Source organism: Nycticebus coucang, chromosome 15 (genome assembly GCF_027406575.1).
Source record: "Nycticebus coucang isolate mNycCou1 chromosome 15, mNycCou1.pri, whole genome shotgun sequence".
NCBI lineage: Eukaryota > Metazoa > Chordata > Mammalia > Primates > Lorisidae > Nycticebus > Nycticebus coucang.
The window spans coordinates 70,224,762-70,251,173 of NC_069794.1; the positions used below are offsets into that span (position 1 = coordinate 70,224,762).

The 26,412-nt window shown below is 42.5% G+C and overlaps 1 protein-coding gene across 1 annotated transcript in view; it reads right to left on the reverse strand.

Moving 5' to 3' along the window:
- Positions 1-3,121: 3,121 nt before the first annotated feature.
- Positions 3,122-26,412, reverse strand: part of LOC128566868 (spindle and kinetochore-associated protein 3-like) — a 38,287-nt gene continuing 14,996 nt past the window's right edge. The window contains exons 5-9 of the mRNA XM_053563967.1: positions 16,370-16,455; positions 12,036-12,121; positions 9,533-9,736; positions 6,231-6,352; positions 3,122-5,077 (exon numbers count right to left, since the gene is read on the reverse strand). Coding sequence (XP_053419942.1) covers positions 5,047-5,077; positions 6,231-6,352; positions 9,533-9,736; positions 12,036-12,121; positions 16,370-16,455 — 529 coding nt within the window. The 3' untranslated portion in view covers positions 3,122-5,046. The remainder of the gene's footprint in view (positions 5,078-6,230; positions 6,353-9,532; positions 9,737-12,035; positions 12,122-16,369; positions 16,456-26,412) is intronic.

Genomic DNA, 26,412 nt, shown 5'->3' on the forward strand with positions numbered 1-26,412 from the left:
GCTGGGGAGGCTGAGGCAAAAGAATCACGTAAGCCCAAGAGTTAGAGGTTACTGTGAGCCGTGTGACGCCACGGCACTCTACCTGAGGGTGGTACAGTGAGACTCTGTCTCTACAAAAAAAAAAAAAAAAAATTTCCCAAGAAATAGCCAGGTCTTGGGGTGGGCACCTGTAGTCCCAGCTACTTGGGAGGCTGAGGCAAGAGAATTGCTTAAGCCCAAGAGTTGGGCTTGAGGTTGCTGTGAGCTGTGAGCCACATCACTCTACCAAGGGCAACATAGACTCTCTCAAAAATAAAGTGTCCCAAGAAAGAAAGTTTAAATTCCTAACTACGTGGTGGGATAACAAAAGGCTTTCTGGACATGGTGTTTGAGTTTGTCCAACTCCTAAAAGAGTGGGATTTGGACAGATGAAAGGTACAGCAAGAACAAGAGGAAATTCAAATACTGGAACATTTCTTTATTCTCTACTTTTTTTTTTTTTATTGAGGTTTTTTTTTTTTTTTTTTTTTTGTAGAGACAGAGTCTCACTTTATGGCTCTCGGTAGAGTGCCGTGGCATCACACAGCTCACAGCAACCTCCAACTACTGGGCTTAAGCCATTCTCTTGCCTCAGCCTCCAGAGTAGCTGGGACTACAGGTGCCTGCCACAACGCCCAGCTATTTTTCTGTTGCAGTTTGGCCAGGGCCAGCGCCTTAGTGAGCCACAGGCACCACCCAACATTGGAACATTTCTTAGAAACAGGTTGTCCTGGAGTTATAAACATCTGACTCGCTCATACGAACAGAGGCTATTACAGGTAATGGGTAATGTACCTGTTCCAACTTATGTGCAAATTTAACTTAAGAACTAACAACCTACAGAACCTATCTTGTTTGTAACCTGGGATGGCCTGTACTGACTGACTCTTGGCCAAAGTTCAAGATAAAGAGAGAGGAGTGACTAATACTATTGCAATAATCTAAGAGAGAATTGGGGCAAGGCAGAAGGTGGAGAGGAGAGAACATCCCAGGGATGTTCGGAGACCTTGCAGAGGGCATGGCAACCAAGACTCAGGATGGGAAATGAGATGTGGGAGAGGGAAGACAATCATTAAACCCTCAATTACTGGGGTGGTGCCTGTGGCTCAAAGAGTAGGGCGCTGGCACCATATGCTGGAGGTGGCGGATTCAAACCTGGCCCTGGCCAAAAAAAAAAAAAAACCCTGCAAAAACAACAAAAAATATTTGGCCCAGTTCCTGTAGTTCAGTGGTTACAGCACCAGCCACATACACGGAGGCTGGCAGGTTTGAACCTGACCCAGGCCAGCTAAACAACGATAACCAACAAAAAATAGCCAGGTGTTGTGGTGGGCTCCTGTAGTCCCAGCTACTTGGGAGGCTGAGGCAGGAGAATCACTTGGGCCCAGGGATCTGAGCTGTGATGCCACTGCACTCTGCCAGGGGCAACATAGACTCAAAAAAGGAAAAAAAAAAAAAAAAAAAAGCCTTAATTTCCTCACCTGAAAAATCTTATGCCAAAGATGTAAATTAAATGGGTTACAGCTGAGGTAAATAAGTGTAAAACATTTGACCATGCCTGGCATAGTAAGATCTCAATTGTTTGATGTCATCGATAATTCAGTCAATAAATACCTTAAATTGCTAGGCACCAAGGTAATGAACAAGGCAAACAAACAAGGCCCTTGCCCTCATTGAGCTTATGGTCCAAGGGAGATGAACATTAAACAAATGCACATCCAAATATTTTATTTCAAATTCTACCAAGTGCTATGAAGGACAAGAATAGGGCGCTAAAAGATCTAAGAGGAAAGACCTCTGTTAAACTAGGAAGATGGGTAAGCTTTTCGATAAAATGGCATTCAATCTGAGATCTGAAGCATTATTAGCCAGGACTCTGATAGTTTGAAATAAGACAAAACTCCAGCTGTTTAAACATAGGGAGTTTATGGATCATTTAACAGAAAAATCCAAGGTAGAGTTAGCTGGTTTCAGGCCCGGCGGATCACTGGTCTGACACAGTCATGGCCTTAGCTGAGCAGGGGCTCCCTTCATGGAAGCGGGTGTGCCACTCTTCTCTAGCTCTTCCCCAAGGTCCCAGGACTGGCTGGAGTCCTAGGTCCTTCGCTGACTGGAATGGTCAGAAATTATGGTGCTACTTGGTTGAGCCTGGATCTGGCCTGTAAGTTTTTTTTGTTTTGTTTTTCTGACAGTTTCACTTTGTCACCCTGGGTAGAGTGCTATGGTGTCATAGCTCACAGCAACCTCAAACTCTTGGGCTCAAGGAATCCTCTTGCCTCCTGAGCAGCTTACAGGCATCCACAACACCACCCAGCTATTTTTGGAGATGGGGTCCTTGCTCTTGCTCAGGCTGGTCTGGAACTCCTGAGCTTAGGCAATCCACCTACCTCAGCCTCCCAGAGTGCTAGGATTACAGGTGTGACTGTCACTGTGCCCAGAAGGCCTGTAAACTCTTACGGGCAATAGGGGATGAGAGGGAGAGCCAGTAGGGAGGGAGAGGAAGAAAGTATTATTCTAGCCCAGTGATTTTCCACTGGTGTGCCATGATAGGGTCTTAAATGTGCCTGGAAGATTTTTAAAGATTAAATTGTTTAAGTTCAAAGCATAGAAAGTATATTTTGTTTACTTTTTTTTTGATCAACATAATTCAAGTGTGCTGAAGAAGTTTAACTATAGGCTCAAGTGTGCCATGAAATAAAAAAGTTTGAAAAACACTGTTCTAGGCATAGAGCAGTGTGTTCGAGGCCCTAAGGCAGAACAGACTGAAGGGCATTGGTGTGGCTAGAGGCCAGGGTACAGGAGGGAGAAGCAAACAGGGGCAAACTATGCAGGGCCAGCTGGGCTGTGTTAAGGATCTTGGATTTTATTTTAATAGTGGGGAGGCCGGGCGTGGTGGCTCACTCCTGTAATCCTAGCACTTGGGAGGCCGGGGCAAGAGAATCACTTGAGCCCAGAATCACTTGACATTGCTGTGAGCTGTGAGACACCACAGCACTCTACCAGGGGCAACAAAGTGAGACTGTGTCTCAAAAAAAAAAAAAAAATGGCGGCACCTGTGGCTCAGTGGGTAGGGTGCCAGCCCCATATACTGAGGGTTGAGAGTTCAAGCCCGGCCCTGGCCAAATTGCAACAACAACAACAAAAAAAATAGCCAGGCACTGTGGTGGGCACCTATAGTCCCCGCTGCTTGGGAGGCTGAGGCAGGAAGAGTCGCTTAAGGCCAGGAGTTGGAGCTTGTGGTGAGCTGTGACGCCACAGCACTCTACCAAGGGCAAGAAAATCAGACTCTGTCTCAAAAAAAAAAAAAAAAAAGTGGGAAAAAATGCTTGAAAGATCCCAATGTTTGGAGCTTGAGAAACTGGAAACAATAATTCTAAGGAACAGAAACTAGAATCATAGGAGGAAAATGGAGAGGGTCAGGGAAAGATGAAATTTGGACAATTTTGGGGGGTCATCACAAAGCAAGTAGAGCCACTGTAAGCTATCAGAAATGCTCAAGACTTTATTGCCCATCTTAAAATCACCTCTTTACTGCACAATCCCCTCTAGGCTTCTTTCTCTTTTTTCTTTAGCAAATCTAGCCAAAAGAACTGTCTCTAGTAGTTTTTACTTCATCACCTATTTTCTCTTGCACCCACTCCAGACTTTTTTTTTTTGAGACAGAGTCTCAAGCTGTTGCTCTGGGTAGAGTGCCATAGCATCATAGCTCACAGCAAACCCCAACTGTTGGGCTTAAGTGATCTGCTTGCCTCAGTTTTTCTATTTTTTTTTTAGTAGAGACAGGGTCTCACTTTTGCTCAGGCTGGTCTCGAACTCATAACCTCAAGTAATCCATCTGCCATGGCCTCCCAGAGTGCTAGGATTATAAGCGTGAGCCACCTCACCCCTCCAACTATAGTTACTCTTAAGAAGATGGTAAGAATTCTATCACAAAGGGATGAAATTCTACTTAGAATTCATCAGAGTGACCATCCCCTTCTCTCAAGATCAAATATTTTAATGGGTGGCAAGAAAACTCACTTTCAGAAATGAATGAAAAGTTGACAACTTTCAGTTCTAGGAAGTACAACAATGTTTTTGATCTTTGCAAATTAAAAAATATACATTCTTATATGTGGCCAAAGAACCAAGATGACAGTTTTACAGTTTGCATGAAACTCACATATCCTTTAGAAACTCTTTGCAATAGTCCAAATAGAAGTACAAATACATTGAAAGAAAAGCCTATGAACATATCAATAGTAACATAACAAAGCTATCCTCCTGGTTATGAAGGTAACTACGATGCTTTTGCAGATCTTTGATGATATTGCTAAAGACATGGACATTGCAATAGAAATTACAAAAAAATCGCAGGACATTTTGTCACAGTGGGGATTATCTTTGGCAGAAAGGCATCCTTCAGAGTCTGATTTTTCACTGAGATCAGTTTCTGAAAACTCCAGTCTGCCTTCACAAAAATGATCCTTGCGAAGTGCATCTGACTCCAGGCATCCAAGAACGTGCTCTTCACCTCCTTTTCAGTCAGACCCAGGATATAATTTTGAAGGTAGTCAAGACTGTTTCACATTCACAGTCAACTCCAATTACAGGGTTCCACCAAACAATAATTCATGGAATAAATGAAGCTTTCAAAAAATTACCTACATTTTATTCAGATTTTGAGCGCACTGAAATTGGTAATGATAAATTGATCCCTCTTACCACACAAAAAGTATTCCTTTCAGATGCGCGTGGATTTCAAGTCACGGCTACAAGGAAATGTTTTCCTGCCCATATTTCCTCCCATGAAGAAGAGTTACCAAGAAAGAAAATAAAACATGTCAGGCAGAGAACTGTTAAATGTTTAAAAAAAGAGTTAAACAATATGCTTATAACAATGGTTTACAAAACAGAAAACGGCTAAATGCAAATGAAAGTCCAGGCTGGATTTCTAAAAATCCAGACATTCAAGTCCTAGAAGCCCCTCAGTTGTACCCTGTTCTTGGACTTTCTGCTTGTTCAGAAGTCAAATGTTGCCTTCTATGTTCAGAAAATTGTCCATCTTCCGTGTCTGAAACTAAAAGAGCTTCGTCACCAGAATTGTTTTCAGAAAAAAATCACCTGAACCGAATTCCTGACAGAAAACTATGATTAGGATAATTGGGTACTTTATCTTACACTGTTGATTGTACTTTATAGTAAAATTGTTAATATTGCTTTTTAAAAGCATTGGTGAAAATGACATGTACAACCAGAAATAAAGCCTTTTCAAATCAAAAACCCAAGAAACTAACAACCCCCCCCCCGCCAAACCAACTGAATAAATCACATGTCAACAAGACAGAGGTTAAACCAAATGCATATGATAACTTCTAAGTCCATGTTCCACTTTGAAATGAGTTGGTCTTAAAAAGGGAGACAGATGGGCGGCGCCTGTGGCTCAGCGGGTAGGGCGCCGGTCCCATATGCCGGAGATGGCGGGTTCAAACCCAGCCCCGGCCAAAAAAAAAAAAAAAAGGGAGACAGAGGTAGGGAAACGTGAATAACAAAGTCAGTCCAGATCTGTTTTCATCTCATTCTGTTCAGTTTCTGTAATGGATGAATCCACTGATTCTGGAACAGATACAAATAAAAAATATCAATGAGGTATAACTAAAAGCCATCATCAAAATAACATGACAACTGTGACTATATATTTTATACTTATAAAATTGCTGAGAGTCAGCTTGGTGCCTGTAGCTCAAGCGGCTAAGGTGCCAGCCACATATACCAGAGCTGGCGGGTTAGAATCCAGCTTGGGCCTGCCAAACAGCAATGAAACTACAACCAAAAAAAAAAAATGGCCAGGCATTGTGGAGGGCACCTGTAGTCCCAGCTACTTGGGAGGCTGAGGCAAGAGAATCACTTGGGCCCAGGAGTTGGAGGTTGCTGTGAGCGGTGATGCTACAGCACTCTATTACCCAGGACAACAGCTTGAGGCTCTGTCTCAAAAACAAAACAAAACAAAACAAAACAAAAAAAATTGCTGAGAGTCAATACTGGTATCATTGAACATGATAATCTGGGAGTCTGTGATTCAGGGGTTACAAGTTCTATATCAAAAGATAGAGAGGCTATTAACCTAAACTGGCAAATGTCAATTAAAAACAAAATTTTTACGACCATTCAAATGTTAATGTTTAAATGTCTTCCTCAACACATGGATTTCTTTACAATGGTCACATACTCACCAGTTTTCTTTGTTGTCAGTATCTTGGATGTTCTCTCCATCACGTTTAAGGACCCTTTTGCTGGGTGGCACTGCTTTAATTGCTACTGGAGTAGCTAGGTTTGAGTTGTATTTTGATAAAATCTAAAAAAGGCAAATTTCTTTTTATCAAGTTATATGAACAACATAACCTAAATTTGGAAGGTATTATGTTAAAAAAAAACATGGAGAATTTCAAAATATGGGTTATAAATAAACACAACATTTTTTTTTGTTTTGTTTTTGAGATGGAGTCTCACTCTGTCACCCTGGGTAGAGTGCAGTGGCATCAGCCTGACTCAAAGCAACCTGACACTCCTGGGATCAAGCAATCCTCTTGCTTCAGCCTCTGGAGCAATGGGGTGCTCACCACGATGCCTGGCAAGTTTTTTCTACTTTTACTGGAGAGAGGGTTCTTGCTCTTACTCAGGGTAGACTTGAACTCCTGAGCTCAAGTGATCCTTCCACCACGGCTTCCAGAGTGCTAGGATTATAAGTGTGAGCCTCTGAGCCTGGCCAACACTAAGAATTTTTTTTTTTTGAGACAGAGTCTCACTATGTCGCCCTTGATAGAGTGCTGTGGCATCACAGCTCACAACAACCTCAAACTCTTAGGCTAAAGCAATTCTCTTGCCTCAGCCTCCCACGTAGCTGGGACTACAAGGCACCCGCCACAATGCCTGGCTATTTTTTTTGTTGCAGTTGTCATTGTTGTTTAGCAGGCCAGTGCCAGGTTCGAACCTAACCACTGAGCTACTAAGAATATTTTTAGGCTCGGTGACTGTAGCTCAGTGAGCAGGGCTCTAGCACATACACCGAGGCTAGTGGGTTCCAGCTGGCCTGGGCCTGCTAAACAACAATGACAACTACAACAACAACAACAACAAAAAATAGCCAGGCATTGTGGCAGGTGCCTATAGTTCCAGCTATTTGGGAGGCTGAAGCAAAAGAATTACTTAAACCCAAGAGTTTAAGGTTGCTGTAAGCTGTGATGCCACAGCACTCTACTGAGGGCAATGTAGTGAGACTGTCTCAAAAAAAAAGAAGTGACATATTAAATATGAGGTTTTCCTTCTTTCACATAGAAATAAGGACAGAAGAATTAGCCATGAGGAAGTAGAAACTTCTATATAACTCCTATAAAGACTGAAGGCTTCCTTTTTTCCTTGCCCAGTATAACATATCTCTGAAGAAAAAGACAGAAAGATGGATAATGAATACTTTGTGGATATCCTAGGAAGGGTCAGTTCAAATGGCATTTGGGTATTTTCCCAAGTTTGAGTTTATCCTTCTCATGGCACTCCATAAGCCAGGAAGATTTCTAGAATGGTTACTAAGAATTCCACATATTTAAGTAATAATTGCCAAATATTATAACTTCTATTAAGGGGGGGGGTGTATATGTCAAGAGTTGGAGGCTATAGTGAGCTATGATCATGCCACTACACTCTAGCCTGGGCAACAGAGCAAGATTCTGTTTCTTAAAAAAAACAAAAAAGGAAGAAAAAAGAAAAAAAAGAAATGGAGGGAGACTTAAAAAAAATCACATTAGTTATTTAAAGTTAGCAGTTGTTATAAACCTGTAGTAGACTAATGGTAATGGATGTTATGCATACACCATCATATCAGATACAGTGTCATATGGCACACAAAAATATGCAACAGGGATACACTCTGAGAAATGTGCTATTAGATGATTTATCATTGGGCAGATGTTATCAAGTGCAGTTACATAAACCTCAGTGGTGTGGCCTACTGCACACCTGGGCTACATGCTATAGCCTATGGCTTCTAGGCCACAGAGCTGCACAGCACGTTACTGTGCTAAATACTATGAGCAACTGTAACACAATAGTAAGTATCTTTGTATCTGCACATTTAAAAGGTACAGTAAAAATACAGTATTATAATACTGTGAGACTACCATAATATACATGCATACAAGGGGTGACAATTAAGTTTGTGAACTCATCCTGAAAAAAGTACTACACATCTCACTATAGAAAATCACTAAGGTCACCTTTGAAGTAATCCCCTTGGGAAGCTATGCACCTACCTCAGCACCTAGTTTACCCTTCAAAGCAGTTTTGGAACTTTTCCTGGAATGTCCATCAGAGCTATTGTCATATGGCACACAAAAACATGCAACAACAATAATGAATGGTACTCAGTAAGACATTGCCACACGTCAACATGGAACATAGCTGTGAGACACTGATATACCAAGGTTATGAAGCTTGAGTTGTTTGTACAGTGCTGCCAACATAAGCACATGCAAATTTAATTGTCAGACCTTGTACAATGACAGCTCTGATGGTCATTTTAGAAAGAGTTCCAAAATTGCTTTGAAGGGTGGACTAGGTGCTAGAGCTGGCAAATAACTTGTCAATGGCAGTACTTCGAAGGTAATCCTAGTATATTCAGCAATGAAGTATGTATCAATTTTTCTAGGATGAGTTCTCAAATGCAATTGTCAGACTTTATGTCATGTTATCACCAAATCAGAAATATTGTTATGTGGTACAAGACTGTATTCTAGTGTAAACCAAATGGTGGGTTTTTTTGTTTTTTTGAGACAAAGTCTCACTATGTCACCCTCAGTAGAGTGCAGTGCTGTCACAGCTCACAGCAACCTCAAACTCTTGGGCTTCAGCGATTCTCTTGCCTCAGCCTCCCAAGTAGCTGGGACTACAGGTGCTGCCACAATGCCCAGTTATTTTTTGTTGTAGTTGTCATTGTTTAGCAGGCCCAGGCTGGGTTTGAACCCACCAGCCCCAGTGTATGTGGCCGGCACTGTAACCACTGAGCATGGGTGCCGAGCCCAAATGGTGTTTCTTAAATTGAGGTCCAAGTTTAAAGTTCAAGAAACACTGATATAAGTTATTCATTATACCCTGCTCCAGAGAACTGTAGGGTAAAAGTCTTTCTGACTTTGCCAGCAATACTTACAATGGAACCATGATCAACATGGAAGCCACAATTGAACAAGTACTGGAAAATATTAGAATGCATTTTAGAACATGGAATTAAAGGTAAAGAGAAAAAGGCCCATGAAGGTACTATCACTAAAAACACAAAGTCCCTGGCTTGTGCTCAGCTCAGAGAAGCCTCAGCCAGGTGGTCGTAGAAGGGCTTAACAAACCCAGAATTTAGATTTTTCTCAATAGTAAAACTATCACATTAGCCTAATGACAAATAAGACAGTATATAAGAAGTTTCAGATATTTAATACAAATATCTAACATTGAAAAGAATAGAAAAAATAAAATAGCCTGGAAAAATAACCTGGAGAATATCTTCTGGAATGTTAGTTACTTCTGGAGGTGTAGGTGTTCTGAGCAGATTCTCATAAGAAGAAATTGCAGGAGAAGATGGATCTGCAAAATTCTCAAAGCACTTGTCGGAGTTTAATATTAACGAAGTACAATCTTTAACTTTCAGATCTTTTGATGAACTATTTGTTTTTGATAATGGATAATTTGTGGATCCCTATTGATAAAAATAAATCATTAAATCATGGTAGTACAAAATAATGTAGTAAATAAAATTGTTAGTCATTTGTTAGTTTTGTTGTGGTCTCTAAGTAGGCCCCCAAATGACTTCTTCTTCCCCCCAAACCAAGTTCTAAACAAAATTCAGAAAAAGAAAGGGAATAAGGAGGACAAAATACCACCTTCATTATTTTATTTATTTATTTTTGTTTTTTTGTAGAGACGGAGTTTCACTTTATGGCCCTAGGTAGAGTGCCATGGCATCACACAGCTCACAGCAACCTTCAACTGGGCTTAAGCGATTCTCTTGCCTCAGCTCCCAAGTAGCTGGGAATACAGGCGCCCGCCACAACACCCGGCTATTTTTTTGTTGCAGTTTGGCCGTGGCCAGGTTTGAACCTGCCACGCTCGGTGTATGGGGCCGGCACCTTACCGACTGAGCCACAGGTAAGGTTAATAATGAAGGTGAGTTCATTATTAACCTTCATTATTAACAAGACTGTGGCAGAGCTGAATGGGTGTGTGGCTGAGCCCCAGATTTGGGTGGACTCACCTACCCTGTTTCAGCAGCACTAAGCTGGACCAGATGAGAGTTATAGCATGCAACATTGAAAGGGTTGCCTTCAGTAGGCAGGCTCACTCCAGAGGGAGAGAACAGATCTGAGGTAAGCTGAATGAGCAGTTCATCCATGTAGATCGACCAACTAGATAAGTCACCCCATCTCTCAACAGTCAAAGTTAATAGAGAGGATGGGAGTGTTACTTCAGTAGGGTATCTCCCATGTAAATGTTAATTGCAAATAACAAATGCCAGCAGGCAGAAATTGAAACTTCAATTAATAAAAATACTGTCTACAGCTGTACTGTCCAATACATTAATAGTGTTACAAGCCACATGAGGCTATTTATGTTGAATTTTAAATTAATTAAATTAAATCAAATTAAAAACATGAAATATTAGTTCCTCAGCTACACTAGCCACATTTTAAGTGCTTAATAACTATAACTACATATATATATATATTTTTTTTTTTTTCTTTTTGAGACAGAGCTTCAAGCTGTCGCCCTGGGTAGAGTGCCATGGCATTACAGCTCACAGCAACCTCCAACTCCTGGGCTCAAGCGATTCTCCTGCCAAAGCCTCCCAAGTAGCTGGGACTACAGGCACCCACCACAATGCCTGGCTGTTTTTTGGTTACAGCCATCATTGTTGTTTGGTGGGCCCAGGCTGGATTTGAACCCGCCAGCTCAGGTGTATGTGGCTGGCACCTTAGCTGCTTGAGCCACAGGCGCCAAGCCATGGAAAGTACAAATTATAGAACATTTCTATCATTACAGGAAACTCTATTGGACACCTTAATACAGTACTGGTTGGTATATACTATTGGTGGTCTTAAGTATTCCTATAGACTTTAAAGAAGGATAAGGTTTTGATCTGTTTAAATTTATCCACTGGGGGGAAAAACATAAAATCACCCATAAATCTATCACCCACAGATAACCACATTTTGGTATGTTTCTTTTTCTTTTCTTTTTTGGAGACAGAGTCTTACTTTGTCACCCTTGGTAGAGTGCCATGGCATCATAGCTCACAGCAACCTCAAACTCTTGGGCTGAAGTAATTCTCTTGCCTCAGCCTCCCAAATAGATGGGACTACAGGTGCCCGCCACAACGCCCAGCTATTTTTAGAGATGAGGTCTTGCTCTGGCTCAGTCTGGTCTCCAATCTGTGAGCTCAGGCAATCCGCATGTCTTGGCCTCCCAAAGTGCTAGGATTACAGGTGTGAGCCACTGTGCCCAGCCTAGGTGTGTTTCTTCTATATATTCTTTTTCCTTAAAATAAAATATGTGTAAGTATGTGTGTGTATACACACACGTCATTTCCATATGATTAAATATTTCTTGAAAACATTCTTTTTAAATGTTCAACTGTTTTCCAAAATACATGTTAAATAACACCAGATCTTATAAATATGTGATACTGCACTTTCTCTATCACATGATACTTACAATGTTTCCCAAGTTTTGTTCTGACAAATAATGCTATTCCTTCCTCTATAACTTCCCTGTTATAAATTTTTGTCCCAATTTGTCTTTACTTAGAATAAATTCTAAGATGTGATTAAAAGGTATGGAAAAAATTTTAAAAGCTCTTGATTATGCTGCAAATTACCCTGCAAACATATTCTTAAAAGCTACATTAGTCTAAATTTTTAAAAACAGACTGAGCCTGGAAGTAATACTGCATGTGAGTTGTTAGGAGAAAGATTAGAGCGTTAACTTTTATGGAAAGTTACCAAAGCAGTGCTGCTCTTTGTAGAAGGAATTTTCAAACCCGGAGTGCAGAATGTAGGTGCCAAGGGGGAATTTGTATACTCGACATCTAGAAGACACAAACAATAGTCATAAAAATAACAATGTGAATATAAGCTAAAATAAGATCTCAACTTTTAAGTGATAAGCCTTGTCAATATAATTTTTGTGTTTTATTTATTTATTTTTTAGAGACAGAGTTGCTCTGTTGCCCAGGTAGGACAGTGGTACGATCACAGCTCACTGCAACCTTGAATTCTCAGGCTCAAGCAATCCTCCTGCCTCACCCTTCTGAGTATGTAGGACTATAGGCATGCACCACTATGCCCAGCTAATTCAAAAACATTTTTTTGTAGAGAAGGTGTGTTGCTATGTTGCCCATGCTGATCTCAAACTCCTGACCTCAAGCAATCATCCCAACTCAGTCTCCCAAAGAACTGGGATTACAAGCATAAGCCACTGTGGCTGGCCTACTTTATTTTTAACAACAAAATTATAACTATAATGTGTGTCTAACTGGACAGGAAGAAACAAAGTTGTCTATTCACCTATGTAATTATCATTAGCACTAAGAGAAGTTCAGCAAAGTTACACGAGCATTACACGATAATAAATAGCTCTATTATAATATATAATGGATAAAACAGCAACAAACTCTGAAAAATATAAGTTGTTGGCCTGAATAAGAGCAGGACCCTATCTCTACCAAAAATAGAAAAAATAAGCTGGGCCTGGTGGTCTAGGCCTATAGTCACAGCTACTCAGAAGATGGAGGTAGGAGGATTGCTTGAGCCCGTAAGTTTGAGGTTGGGGTAAAAACTGTGATGACACCACTATACTGTATACAGGCAATAGGAGTGAGAAGTCTCAAAAAGTAAAAAATAATGAAAAATAAAAATAGAAATTAGAAAAATATTTTTCATAGTAGTAACAAAGAAGACAAGACACCTATAAATAAATCTATTAAAAACTGTGTAAGATGGCTGGGCACAGTGGCTCACGCCTGTAATCCTAGCACTCTGGGTGGCCGAGGCAAGTGGATTTCCTGAGTTCACAAGTTGGAGACTAGCCTGAGCCAGAGCGAGACCTTGTCTCTAAAAATAGCTGGATGTTGTGGCGGGTGCCTATAGTCCCAGCTACTTGTAAGGCTAAGGCAAGAGAATCACTGAGGCCAAGAGTTTGAAGTTGCTGTGAGCTACAATGCCACAGCACTCCACTGAGGGTGACAAAGTGAGGCTGTCTCTAAAAAAGCAAACAAACAAAAAAACACAATAACCGTGTAAGACGTTTATGGAAAAAAATCACCAAACTTCTTAAGAAAAAGGAGGAGGAAGAGGGATATCTTTCCCGGATGTCAGAACTTACTCTAAAGCCACAAAAGTTAAGAACAGTGTGGCCTTTGCTTGCATAGAGTCCAGCCTGGGCAACACAACCAGATCTCTCTCTTTAAAAAGCAACACCAACAGGGCAATGCCTGTGGCTCAGTGAGTAGGGCACCAGTCCCATATACCGAGGGTGGTGGGTTCAAACCCAGTCCGGGCCAAACTGCAACAAAAAAAAAAAACCAGCTGGGCGAGGTGGTGCCTGTGGCTCAAAGGAGTAGGGCGCCGGCTCCATATGCCAGAGGTGGTGGGTTCAAACCCAGCCCCGGCCAAAAACTGCAAAAAACAAACAAACAAACAAAACAACAGCTGGGCGCCTGTAGTCCCAGCTACTTGGGAGGCTGAGGCAAGAGAATCGCCTAAATCCAAGAGGTGGAGGTTGCTGTGAGCTATGATGCCACAGTACTCTACTGAGGGTGACAAAGTGAGACTCTGTCTCAAAAATAAAAGCAACACCAAAACAAAAAACAGTATTAACATTAAGGAACAAGGGAACAAACTGACTACTGGAATAAAACAGAGACCTACATATACAGACATTTGCTGCTATCAAAGCAACCTTACAAATACATCAAAGAGAACAGGTAAATATCTTAGAAACAATCAGATTGGTAAAATATTTCAAGTCTAAAAAAATCAAGTTCTGGAGCTGGACACAGTGGCTCATGCCTGTAATGCTAGCACTCTGGGAGGCTGAGACTGGTGGATCACCTGAGCTCACCAGTTTGAGACCAGCCTGAGCTAGAGCGAGACCTTCCCTGTAAAAGTAGCCGGGCACTGTGGCCAGCGCCTGAGAACCCAGCTACTGGGGAGGCTGAAGCAAGAGAATCACTTGAGCCCAGGAGTCTGAGGGTCTGAGGTTGCTGTAAGCTCTGACGCCATGGCACTCTACCAGGGTTGACATTTGTCTCACAAAGAAGTGGGGGTGGGGTGGGGCTGGGGACAGCGCCTATGGCTCAAAGGAGTAGGGCGCTGACCCCATATACAGGGGGTGGCGGGTTCAAACCCGACCCTGGCCAAAAACTGCAAGAAAAAAAAAAAAAAAAAAAGAGGCTGGTGCCTAGCTCATGCCTGTAATCCCAGCACTTGGGAAACCAAGGTGGGTGAATAGCCTGAGCTCACAGGTTCGAGACAAGCCTGAGCAAGAGCGAGACCCCGTCTCTAAAGAACAGCCTGACATTGTGGCAGGCGCCTGTAGTCCCAACTACTTGGGAGGCTGAGGCAAAAGAATTGCTTAAGCCCAAGAGTTTGATGCCACTGCTCTGGACTGAGGATAACCAAGTGAGGCTCTGTCTCAAAAGAAAAAAAAAAAAAAAAAATCAAGTACTGAAAAAGACGATAAAACAGGTATTTAAATGCTGCTGGTGAGAATATAAATCAGAGCAGTCACTTGTAGTTTGCGACCTAGCATTTTCTAGAATAAGTAAAGATAAGTGTGCCCTTTGACCTAGAAATTCTATTCCTAACATTCTACATATGTACACAAGAGGACGATTTCACTAGAGCACTACCTACTTGTAATATTAAAAACTAAAAACTACCTTTTAATAAGGAAGTGGATAAAACATGGCTTACTTACACAATACTACTTTTCAATTAAAAAAGATGAAGTGGGGCGGCGCCTGTGGCTCAGTGAGTAGGGCGCCGGCCCCATATGCTGAGGGTGGCGGGTTCAAACCCAGCCCTGGCCAAACTGCAACAAAAAAATAGCCGGGTGTTGTGGCGGGCGCCTGTAGTCCCAGCTGCTCGGGAGGCTGAGGCAAGAGAATTGCGTAAGCCCAAGGGTTAGAGGTTGCTGTGAGCCGTGTGACGCCGCGGCACTCTACCCGAGGGCGGTACAGTGAGACTCTGTCTCTACAAAAAAAAAAAAAAAAAAGATGAAGTGGGTTTACAAAGATAAATATAAAAAGTAAAACCGTTGAATGGCAAAAGAATATGAACTGGATGTTGCCACTCATGTAAAATTTTAAAACAGAAATGTACTTTAGAGAACTTATTACTTTTGGAGAGGAAGGGAAGAAGACTAGTTAAGTGGGCCTTTGGATTTAGCTTTATATTCATTCTCTTTCATTAAAAAAAAGTCTGAAGCAAATATATTGATATATGAACATCTACTTAATCTGATACTTCCGAGTATACACCTAAACACCTAGGCTTTTAAGACAAGCACAGAGTAAGGCATGGAGAACAAAAATGGAACATGATGCACAAAGTTGAAAGCCTAGAAGAGCTCGGGGGAACAGGATGAAAACAAGCTAGGAATGTTTGGGAAAACATTTACAAATAAGAATATTAAGTCCATAACTATAGTTCTGTGGGTTCTGAGCTCACCCTGCCTTCAGCATAGGTCTCCTGAACCAAGCAGTGTGCCTTTGAACTTTTCTGCACTTGGCAAGACCTTTGGACCTTCTCTGGGCCCAGGGTGAAACAGCTCTAGAGACTACCTGATATCACAGGGCACGTGAGCTGTGACCTATGACGCCACGGCACTCTACCGAGGGCGACAAAGTGAGACTCTGTCTCAAAAAAAAACAAAACAAAATAAAAAAATCAGAAAATGTAGTTACAATAATAAAAATTCAATTCATTGATTAAAATAACATATGGTCAGGGTAAGAGAGAAAGGGTAAATTAGAAGAAAGATCTAACTTAAGCACAAAGCGGCACATTTCATACAAAATATAAAAGAAAAGTTAAGAAAATGAGGAGACAGAATCATACATTCTAAAACCTATCTTATGGAATTCTAGGAAAAAATAATTTCTTGGACAAAATTAATGCTGAACCTGAATGGAACAGCATTTAGTATAATTCAGTGTTTATGAATTAAAAAGATGAAGAAAACTACAAGAATGTCTAAGGTGACAGAACCATTTTTGTACAAAGATAGTTTAGAAATAATATAGCTTGAGAAGTAACTTGATTTTTATACTTACCACTTTTTTCTGACTGCTGGATAATGTGGATAGGAGTAGCAAAAAATTTATCACTGGTCATGGATTTTGTTTCTATGGTCCTCTCACTGTGTGATTCATAGCAAAATGATAAGGTTAAAAACAGTTAATATTAAACCTCTGGGAAAAATTTAGTCTTAAGGAAATTCACCTTGGCTGGGCACCATGGCTCTGGGAGGCAGAAGTGGAATGCTTGAGGTCAGCAGTTTGAGACCAGCCAGAGCAAGAGTAAGACCCTGTCTGTACTAAAAATAGAAAAAAAACCTAGCCGGGCATTGTGGCCAGTGCCTGTAGTCCCAGATACTCGGGAGGCTGACAGGATGATTGCTCAAGCCCAAGAGTTTAAGGTTGTTTGTGAGCTATGATGAAGCCATAGTACTCTACCCAGGGCAACAGAGTGAAACTCTGTCTCAAAAATAAAAAAGAAAAACAAATTAATCTTACTATATATCATCAAGTGTAGACTAACATTCAGTCCTGTTTTATGGATATTTAAAAAAAAAAAGTATAATCAATCTATGAACCATTTTCTATTGATACTCATTTTTTTTTTTTTGAGACAGAGTCTATGTCCCCCTGGGTACAGTGCCCTGGCATCACAGCTCACAGCAACCTCAAACTCTTGGGCTTGAGTGATTCTCTTGCTTCAGCCTCCCAAGTAGCTGGGACTACAGGTGCCACCACAATGCGGGGCTATTTTTATCTTGTAGTTGTCTTTGTTGTTTGGCAGGCTTGGGCTGGGTTCGAACCCTCTAGCCTAGGTGTACGTGACCAGTACCCTAGCTGAGCTACAGGTGCTGAGTCTCTGCTGATAGTCTTCAATTTAGAGAAGTGTATTAAAAACCTCTTTCTTAAAGGAAAGTCATTTAGTTCAACTCATTAGTTCAAAAGCAAATACTGAGGGTGCTGTAGCCCATGCCTAAAATCCCAGAACTTTTGGATGCCAAGGAGGGAGGACTGCTTGAGGCCAGAAGCTGGAGGTTACAGTGAGCTATGATCTTGCCACTGTCCTCCAGCCTGGGCAGAACTGTATGATTCATTGCTTCAAAATCCTAACATGGCTTGGCGCCTGTAGCTCAAGTGGCTAAGGTGCCAGCCACATACAGAGCTGGCGGGTTGGAATCCAGTCTGGGCCTGCCAAACGACAGCTACAACCAAAAAAATAAAAATGGCCAGATGTTGTGGCGGGTGCCTGTAGTCACAGCTGGGAGGTTGAGGCAAGAAAATTGCTTGAGCCCAGGAATTGGAGGTTGCTGTGAGCTGTGATGCCACTGCACTTTGCCCAGGGAGACAGATTGAGGCTCTGTCTCAAAAAAAAAAAAAAAAAAAAAAAATCCTTACATGGAATTTTACAAATATACAGATACATATTAAGAACTTGTCATTTTAGCCGGGCGTTGTGGCGGCCGCCTGTAGTCCCAGCTACTCGGGAGGCTGAGGCAAGAGAATCGCTTAAGCCCAAGAGTTGGAGGTTGCTGTGAGCTGTGTGAGGCCACGGCACTCTACCGAGGGCCATAAAGTGAGACTCTGTCTCTACAAAAAAAAAAAAAAAAAAAAAAGAACTTGTCATTTTGGGTTGTGCCTGTGGCTCAGTAAGTAGGGCACCCGCCCCATATACCGAAGGTGGCGGGTTCGAACCTAGCCCCAGCCAAACTGCAACATAAAATAGCTGGGCATTATGACCAGCACCTGTAGTCCCAGCTACTCTGGAGGCTGAGGCAAGAGAATTGCCTAAGCCCAGGAATCGGAGGTTGCTGTGAGCTGTAATGCCATGGCACTCTACTGAGGGAGATAAAGTGAGACTCTGTCTCTAAAAAAAAAGAACTTGTCATTTTTCTTTTTGAGACAGAGTCTCACTATGTCACTCTTAGTAGAGTGCCGTAGCGTCACAGCTCACAGTAACTTCAAACTCTTGGGCTTAAGCGATTCTCTTGCCTCAGCCTTCCAAGCAGCTGAAACCACAGGGGCCCACCATAATGTCTGACTATTTTTTTTTTGGTTTCAGTTGTCATTATTGTTTAGCAGGCCTGGGCCAGGCTTGAACTTGCCAGCCTCAGGGTATGTGCTGGAGCCCTCCATACTCACTGAGCTACAGGAGCCGAGCCAGAACTTGTCATTTTTTTAAATGAAAAAAAAACTGATCCTATCTTATTTTCATTGTCCTAGCCAATTATGCAGACATCTGGAATATTATTATACAGAGAAGGATCACTGAATCCTAAAAGATGGTTCAGCCAAGCATGGCGGCTCATGCCTATAATCCTAGTGCTCTGGGGAGCCAAGGCTGAGCTCAGGAGTTCAAGACCAGCCTGAGCCAGAGCAAGACTCCAACTCTAAAAGTAGTAAATCATATCTGTGAGATATGATGCTATGGCACTCTACTGAGGGCGACAAAGTGAGACTGTCCCAAAAAAATAAAAAAGAAATAAAACATGGTTCAGGATTGATTTTTAATAATAAATTTCTAGTGTTTTTTTTTTTTTTTTTTTGAGACAGAGCCTCAAGCTGTGGCCCTGGGTAGAGTGTCTTGGCATCACAGCAACCTCCAACTCCTGGGCTCAAGCAATTCTCCTGCCTCTGCCTCCCAAGTAGCTGGGACTACAGGCGCCCACCACAACACCTGGCTATTTTTTTTTTTTTGGTTGCAGCGTCATTGTTGTTTGGCAGGCCCAGGCTGAATTTGAACCCACCAGCTCAGGTGTATGTGGCTGGCGCCTTAGCCGCTTGAGCTACAGGCACAGAGCCTTTTTTTTTTTTTTTTTGAGTCTCATTATGTCACCCTCAGTAGAGTGCCGTAGCGTCACAGCTCACAGCAACCTCGAACTCTTGGGCTTAAGTGATTCTGTTGCCTCAGCCTCCCAAGTAGCTGGGACTACAGGCACCCGCCACAATGCCTGGCTGTCTTTTTTTTGGTTGCAGTTGTCATTGATGTTTGGCAGGCTCTACCTGGGTTCAAAATGGAGAGCTTCAGTGTACGTGGCTGGTGCCCTAGCTACTGAGCTATAGATGTGAGCGAAATTTAGTTTTGAATTAAAACATAATGAACCATGATGTCCTTAACATTTGGTATAAACATTTTTACAAACTGTGCATATGACCCATATACAAATGAATGTATATACAAAGTGTAAATTAAAAAAAACACCTACGTAACCACTTTCTAGCTTAAGAAAGAGAATACTACCGTTTCCCCGAAAATAAGACAGTGTCTTATTTTAAGGTGTGCTCCCAAAGATGCGCTAGGTCTTATTTTCAGGGGACGTCTTATCTTTCCTGTAAGTAGGTCTTATTTTTGGGGAAACAGGGTAGTAGTGTCTAAAGGAAAGTCATTAAGTTCAACTCATTAGTTCAAAAGTAAATACTGTGGTGTTGTAGCCCACACCTGAAATCACAGAACTTTTGGAGGCCAAGTAGAGAGGACTGCTTGAGGCTAGGAGCTTGAGGTTACTAGAAAACTAGTATCTAGTGTAGTTCTCTACGGAATCTTTCCAGCTAGATACTCCTCTCTGCCCAAAAGAGGCTAATCTCTTCCTAGATTTGCTTGGTGCTTTTAACTACTTATCTATGTATTCCTTAGCATAATTTCTATTTTTGAACTTTCAAAGTATATGTGAAATCAGAGTTTTATATGTAACACTGATTTTCTTTGAATTCATTCCTTTAAGTAAAATTCCATAAAGGCTTTTATATACACTACCAATTTTCCCTTAAATTTAGCAATACTCACCAGTATTACAAGTGTTTTACTTATGTCTTCATCAACATCGCAACTTATCTTTTTAAATATTATCTCCCTTAACAAGCCGAATTAAAACTTGGAAATAGAGGGCGGCGCCTGTGGCTCAGTGAGTAGGGCGCCAGCCCCATATGCCGAGGGTGGCGGGTTCAAACCCAGCCCCGGCCAAACTGCAACCAAAAAATAGCCAGGCGTTGTGGTGGGCGCCTGTAGTCCCAGCTGCTTGGGAGGCTGAGGCAAGAGAATCACGTAAGCCCAAGAGTTAGAAGGTTGCTGTGAGCCGTGTGACGCCACGGCACTCTACCAGAGGGCGGTACAGTGAGACTCTGTCTCTACAAAAAAAAAAACAAAACAAAACTTGGAAATAGGGCGTTGGCCCCATATGCCGGAGGTGGCAGGTTCAAACCCGGCCCTGGCCAAAAAAAACCCAAAAATTTGGAAATAAATGTATCTGGATAGGTGAAAAATGTTATGCCATTTTTCAATTTAAATGTCTTTGATTATATGCAAAGTTTAACTCGTTTATATGTTAATTGTTTGTGTTATTTTGTTAATTCATGCTTTTGCTCATTTTCTAAATTGGTTGTTTTGCTTTCTCTGATTGATGTAACATGGGTTGTTTTGGGGTTTTTTTGCCTGAGATGGCGGGCCTGCCACAGACCACACCGCTATCCCCGCAGGCTTGGAGGTGCTCAGCCATACTCGTAACATGAGTTTTAAAAATATGTATATATGTGATGTGTATGCACGTATATATATATTTTTTGAGACAGTGTCACTTTGTCACCCTGGGTAGAGTGCCATAGCATCACAGCTCCTAGTAACCTCCAACTCTGGGGCTCAAGTGATCCTCTTGCCTCAGTTTTTCTATTTTTAGTAGAGATGGGGCCTCACTTTTGCTCAGGCTGGTCTCGAACTTGTGAGCTCAAGCAATCCACCTGCCTTGGACTCCCAGAGTACTAGGATTACAGGTGTGAGCCACTGTGCCTGACCTTCACATGTATTTTTTTTATCATGTTACAAAAACTTTTCCTGCTTGGTCATGTTCAAATATTTAAAATTTTGTATGTAATCAGGCAAATTTGTATACATTATTAAATCCATCCATACTCTTTATTATATCTGGCTTCTAGTTCGTGTCATAATTTCACTGTTTTGAGCTGAGAGCAGTGACTCATGCCTGTAATCCTAGCACTCTGGGAGGCCTGGGGGGAGGATTCCTTGAGCTCCGGAGTTTGAGACCAGCCCAAACAAGAATGAGACCGGTCTTGAGCGGCACCAGTAGCTCAGTGAGTAGGGTACAGGTCCTATATACCAAGGGTGGTGGGTTCAAACCCAGCCCTGGCCAAACTACAACAAAAACATAGCCAGGAGTTGTGGTGGGCGCCTGTAGTCCCAGCTACTTGGGAGGCTGAGGCAAGAGAATTGCCTAAGCCCAAGAGGTGGAGGTTGCTGCGAGCTGTGATGCCACTGCACTCTACTGTGGGCAATAAAGTGAGACTCGGTCTCTAAAAAAAAAAAAAAAAAAAAAGAATGAGACCAATCTCTACTAAAAATAGAAAAAATTGGGGTTGGCGCCTGTGGCTAAGCGCCTAAGGCGCCAGCCACATACACATAAGCTGGCAGGTTTGAATCCAGCCAGGGCCCACCAAACAACAATGACGGCTGCAACCAAAAAATAGCCGGGCATTGTGGCAGGCGCCTGTAATCCCAGCTACTTGGGAGGCAAAGGCAGGAGAATCACTTAAGCCCAGGAGTTAGAGGTTGCTGTGAGCTGTGATGCCCATCGCACTCTACCCAGCGTGACAGCTTGAGGCTCTGTCTCGAAAATAAAAAAAATAAAGATAGAAGAAGTAGCTGGGTGCATGGTAGGTGCCTGTAGTTCCAGCTACTCAGGAGGCTTATGCAAGAGGATCACTGGAATCCAGGAGTTTGAGGTTACTGTGAACTAGGCTGATGCCATGGCACTCTAGTCTGGGGTGACTCTGTTTCAAACAAATAAACCACCCCCCTAACCAAAAATCCTTTAAATATACATTAGAGTCTGTTTCTAGGCTATTCTGTACCAGCTTTATACGGACAGACTGAAGCATTAGGTTATTTTATTTATTCTTAACTTTTTCTTTTTTGAGACAGTCTCCCTTTGTCACCCTTGGTAGAGTGCTGTGGCATCACAGTTCACAGCAACCTCCAACTCTTGGGCTTAAGCAATTCTCTTGCCTCAGCCTCCCGAGTAGCTGGGACTACAGGTGTCCGCCACAATGCCCGGCTATTTTTTGGTGACAGTTGTCATTGTTTGGCAGGCCTGGGCTGGATTTGAACCTGCCAGCTCTGGTGAATGTGGCTGGCGCCCTTAGCCACGGAGCTATAGGTGCCAAACCTATTATTTATTTTTAACTTTTTTTTTTTTTGTAGAGACAGTCTCACTTTATGGCCCTCGGTAGAGTGCTGTGGCCTCACACAGCTCACAGCAACCTCCAACTCCTGGGCTTAAGTGATTCTCTTGCCTCAGCCTCCCGAGTAGCTGGGACTACAGGCGCCTGCCACAATGCCCGGCTATTTTTTGGTTGCAGTTTGGCCGGGGCCGGGTTTGAACCCGCCACCCTTGGTATATGGGGCCGGCGCCTTGGACTGAGCCACAGGTGCCACCCTTATTTTTAACTCTTAAAAACAAGTTTTATTACCAGCAGGAACAAAAAATACTAACTTAAATAAATGGCAGGTGAGAGCCCCCTTCTGTGGCCAGCTTCCTCCCCAACTCCCACACCACTACAATGGCTCAGGGCGCTGAAGCTGGAGCAAAGCTGTTGCTCTGAGAGGGAACCCTCTGTGGCTGCCATTCCCAGCTGTCTGACCACTGGCCTGTGGAGTGAGGAAGGGCATGATCTAGGGTCTTCCTATATCATTCTCCAAGGGTTTCAGTCCAGTTCAAGGACCACGGTGGACAGAGGGAAAATTATCTATTTTGATGAGAAATTATAGCTCCCAGCAGTGATGGGACATCTTCCGAGTTTCTGGCCCAGAATTTATTTGTTTGTTTTTGTTTTTTGCAGTTTTTGGCCGGGGCTGGGTTTGAACCGCCACCTCTGGCATATGGGGCCGGCGCCCTACTCCTTTGAGCCACAGGCACCGCCCTGGCCCAGAAATTTTCACTTGTCCCTTGGTCCCCCCTGCTCCTTCATTCTTTTTCTGTGGATGGAGGCTCCCATTTGGAAGAAACACCTTGTCATCAGTCTCTAGCACTGGGTCCCATATTCAGAGCTCAGAGAAGGAGATGTGGTTTACAGGATAGGATGGCAGCCACTCCCCAAAGCCATCCCCACCCACCATGCCCCACCTCAGCCTGTCTAGGCAGGTCCCAGCTGGAAGCCTAACCTGTGGGCAGGGAGGCAGGGGTGGAATGGGGGAGTTGGGTGGTGAAGTCCCCAGCCAAAGGTTGTCTAAAATCAATGAAGGAAGGAAAGATAAGCAGAAGGGGCTAGGCTGCTCCTGACACCTAAGGGCAGGTTGGCGGGAGGCAGCCCAGAGGATGTGGGAGCCAGCCACATTTGTACATGCGCGCGCACACACACACACACACACTCATTCGCAGCCACAATGTCTTTTGTAATAAACTTAACAAAACTAATCAGCTTTCTGACAACCCTTCACCTGGTACTCACTAGAGCAATATGGCCACCTTTGTCTTCCATTTAAAAAAGGCTGTGTAGAAGGAAGTGGTGGTGGGAAAAAAAAGATACGTAGAAAAGAGGTCTATGAAATTGTGCAAAATACTCAGCATGAATAAATGTGTTTCAAGTATTGCCAGCATGGGTATAACCTGCTTAACCCGAGGCCTATCTTGCGAGGGAGATGGGAGACACAGGCCTGTCTTGGGAGAGGGAGAACAAGGCCCTCATTTCCAGCTGTGCTACCTAGGAATTGTACAGGAGCGAGAGTTTGAGCAGGCTGACATAGGCTGCTTCCTCTGACATAGGCTTCCCCACCCGCTGCCAACCCTGCCCTCTCTAATGGAACCCCAGTTCTATCTTCTTGGCTAACGTCATATAAAAACAAACAACCCTCACCAAAAACCCCACAGAAGAAAGAATAGTGATCGTTACAAAGAGAATGAAGGAGCCCACAAGTCGAAGCAGCCATGGGGGGCGGCCTCTCCCACAGCCCAGGAAGATCTGTAATTGTATGATACCTATAAGTTAATTTGCTATGGCTAAACATCTTAGTAATACTCAGTCATTCTATTCTGGAATATGTCCTTTCTTTTTTTTTGCAGTTTTTTTTTTGGTCAGGGTTGGGTTTGAACCTGCCACCTCTGGTATGTGGGGCCAGCGCCCTACTCCTTTGAGCCACAAGCGCTGCCCATTGCGTCCTTTTTTTTTTTTTTTTAGAGACAGAGTCTCACTTCATTGCCCTCAGTAGTAGCGTCACACAGCTCATAGCAAACTCCAACTCCTGGGCTTAGGCGATTCTACTGCCTCAGCCTCCTGAGCAGCTGGGACCACAGGTGCCCACCACAATGCCCAGCTATTTTTTGTTACAGTTTGGTGGGGGCAGGGTTCAAACTCGCCACCCTTGGCATATGGGGCCGGCACCCCACCCACCAAGCCACAGGCACCGCCCCTGGAATATGTCCTTCTTCATCTTTTTTTTTTTTTTGGCCAGGGCCAGGTTTGAACCTGCCACCTCTGGTATATGGGGCCAGTGCCCTACTCCTTGGGCCACAGGCGTCACCACCTCCTTCATCTTAATTTCTCCTGCATATAGCTCAGAAATGTTCCATGGGTTTTATCACATAGGACTTTAACCTATGCCTGCTGTGGGTAATTTACATTTTTGTTGCTAATTTGAATGGATTTTTTCACTATAATTACCAACTAGTTATTAATACTTTTTAAATATTTACACAACTATATATAAACTATATCTTATATCAGCCTCTTTTCTAAATTCCATTATTTCTAGAAGTTTTTGATGTGATTTTCTTGAGTTGCCTAGGTAGAAAAGTTGGCCTAAAAATACAACACAGAAATATTTATTTCTATTTCCTATCTCAATATACTGGTCAGAGATAAAATAGAGATAAGGTATAGGGAGGGCTTATTTATTTATTTTTAATTATTTATTGTTTCACTCTTTTTCCCTGGCTGGACTACAGTGATGTCATCACAGTTCACTGCAACTTCAAACTCTTGGGCTCAGACAATCCTGCCTCAGCCCTCCTGAGTAGCTGGTACTACAGGCATGCACCACCACTCCTGGCTATTTATTTATGTACTATTTTTAGTAGAGAGAGGGTCTTGCTCTGGCTCAGGCTGGTCTCAAACTCCTGACCTCAAGCCATCCTCCTGCCTTGGCCTTCAGAGTACTAGGATTATAGGTATGAGTACCCAGCCAAGGATTTATCTTTAGATAGTGCTTGGCTACTTTGATAAGTGGTATTTTTGTTGTTGTTGTGGATTTTTTTCTTTCCGATTTGAAGGGATGAAATGAGTGGAATTTTCATTCTCTTATGGTCTTAATTACTATTTCCATCCTAATCATTCTCAAGTTTCTTCAGTACACCACTGAATTCATCACTGAGCTTCAAACTCATATTAAAGTACCTAAGCTTAAGAGATAATAAAAATATCTATGTGCACCTCTAAATCAACAATGTGAAAACATCACTTTTCTACGCAAGCTGCAGGTATTCTCACCTTGTTTTCCCTAGCATCATCTTAAGTAACAAAACGGAAATCTGGGGTGTTTATTTTAGATCTTCTTTTCTTCTAAGTCTCTGTACCAGACCAATCACAATGAGGTAATTTTACCTCTTTAATTTTATCCACTCTTTTCTATCCCGAAAACACCATCTTTGCTCAGGTCCTTATTACTCCTATAGCCTCTCACCTGAGGAAACCAATAGCTTACACTCTAATGACAGAAATAATGATTCTGGGAGGTTGAAAATATAAAGTATCTGAAAACTTTATAGAAGAAAGATATTGTATCTTATAAACATTATATTTCTTCTAGGAAAAAAAAATTAAAAAAATGAAAAAGGGATGGCACCTGTGGGTCAGTGAGCAGGGCACCAGCCCGATATACTGAGGGCGGTGGGCACCTGTAGTCCCAGCTACTCGGGAGGCTGAGGCAAGAGAATCAGCTTAAGCCCAAGAGTTTGAGGTTGCTGTGAGCTGTGATGTCATGGAACGCCACCGAGGGCAATGTAGTGAGACTGCCTCATAAAAAAAAAAAAAAATTAGAAAGCTAGATAAAATGAGCTTTTAGAAAGCTATTTTCCAACCCG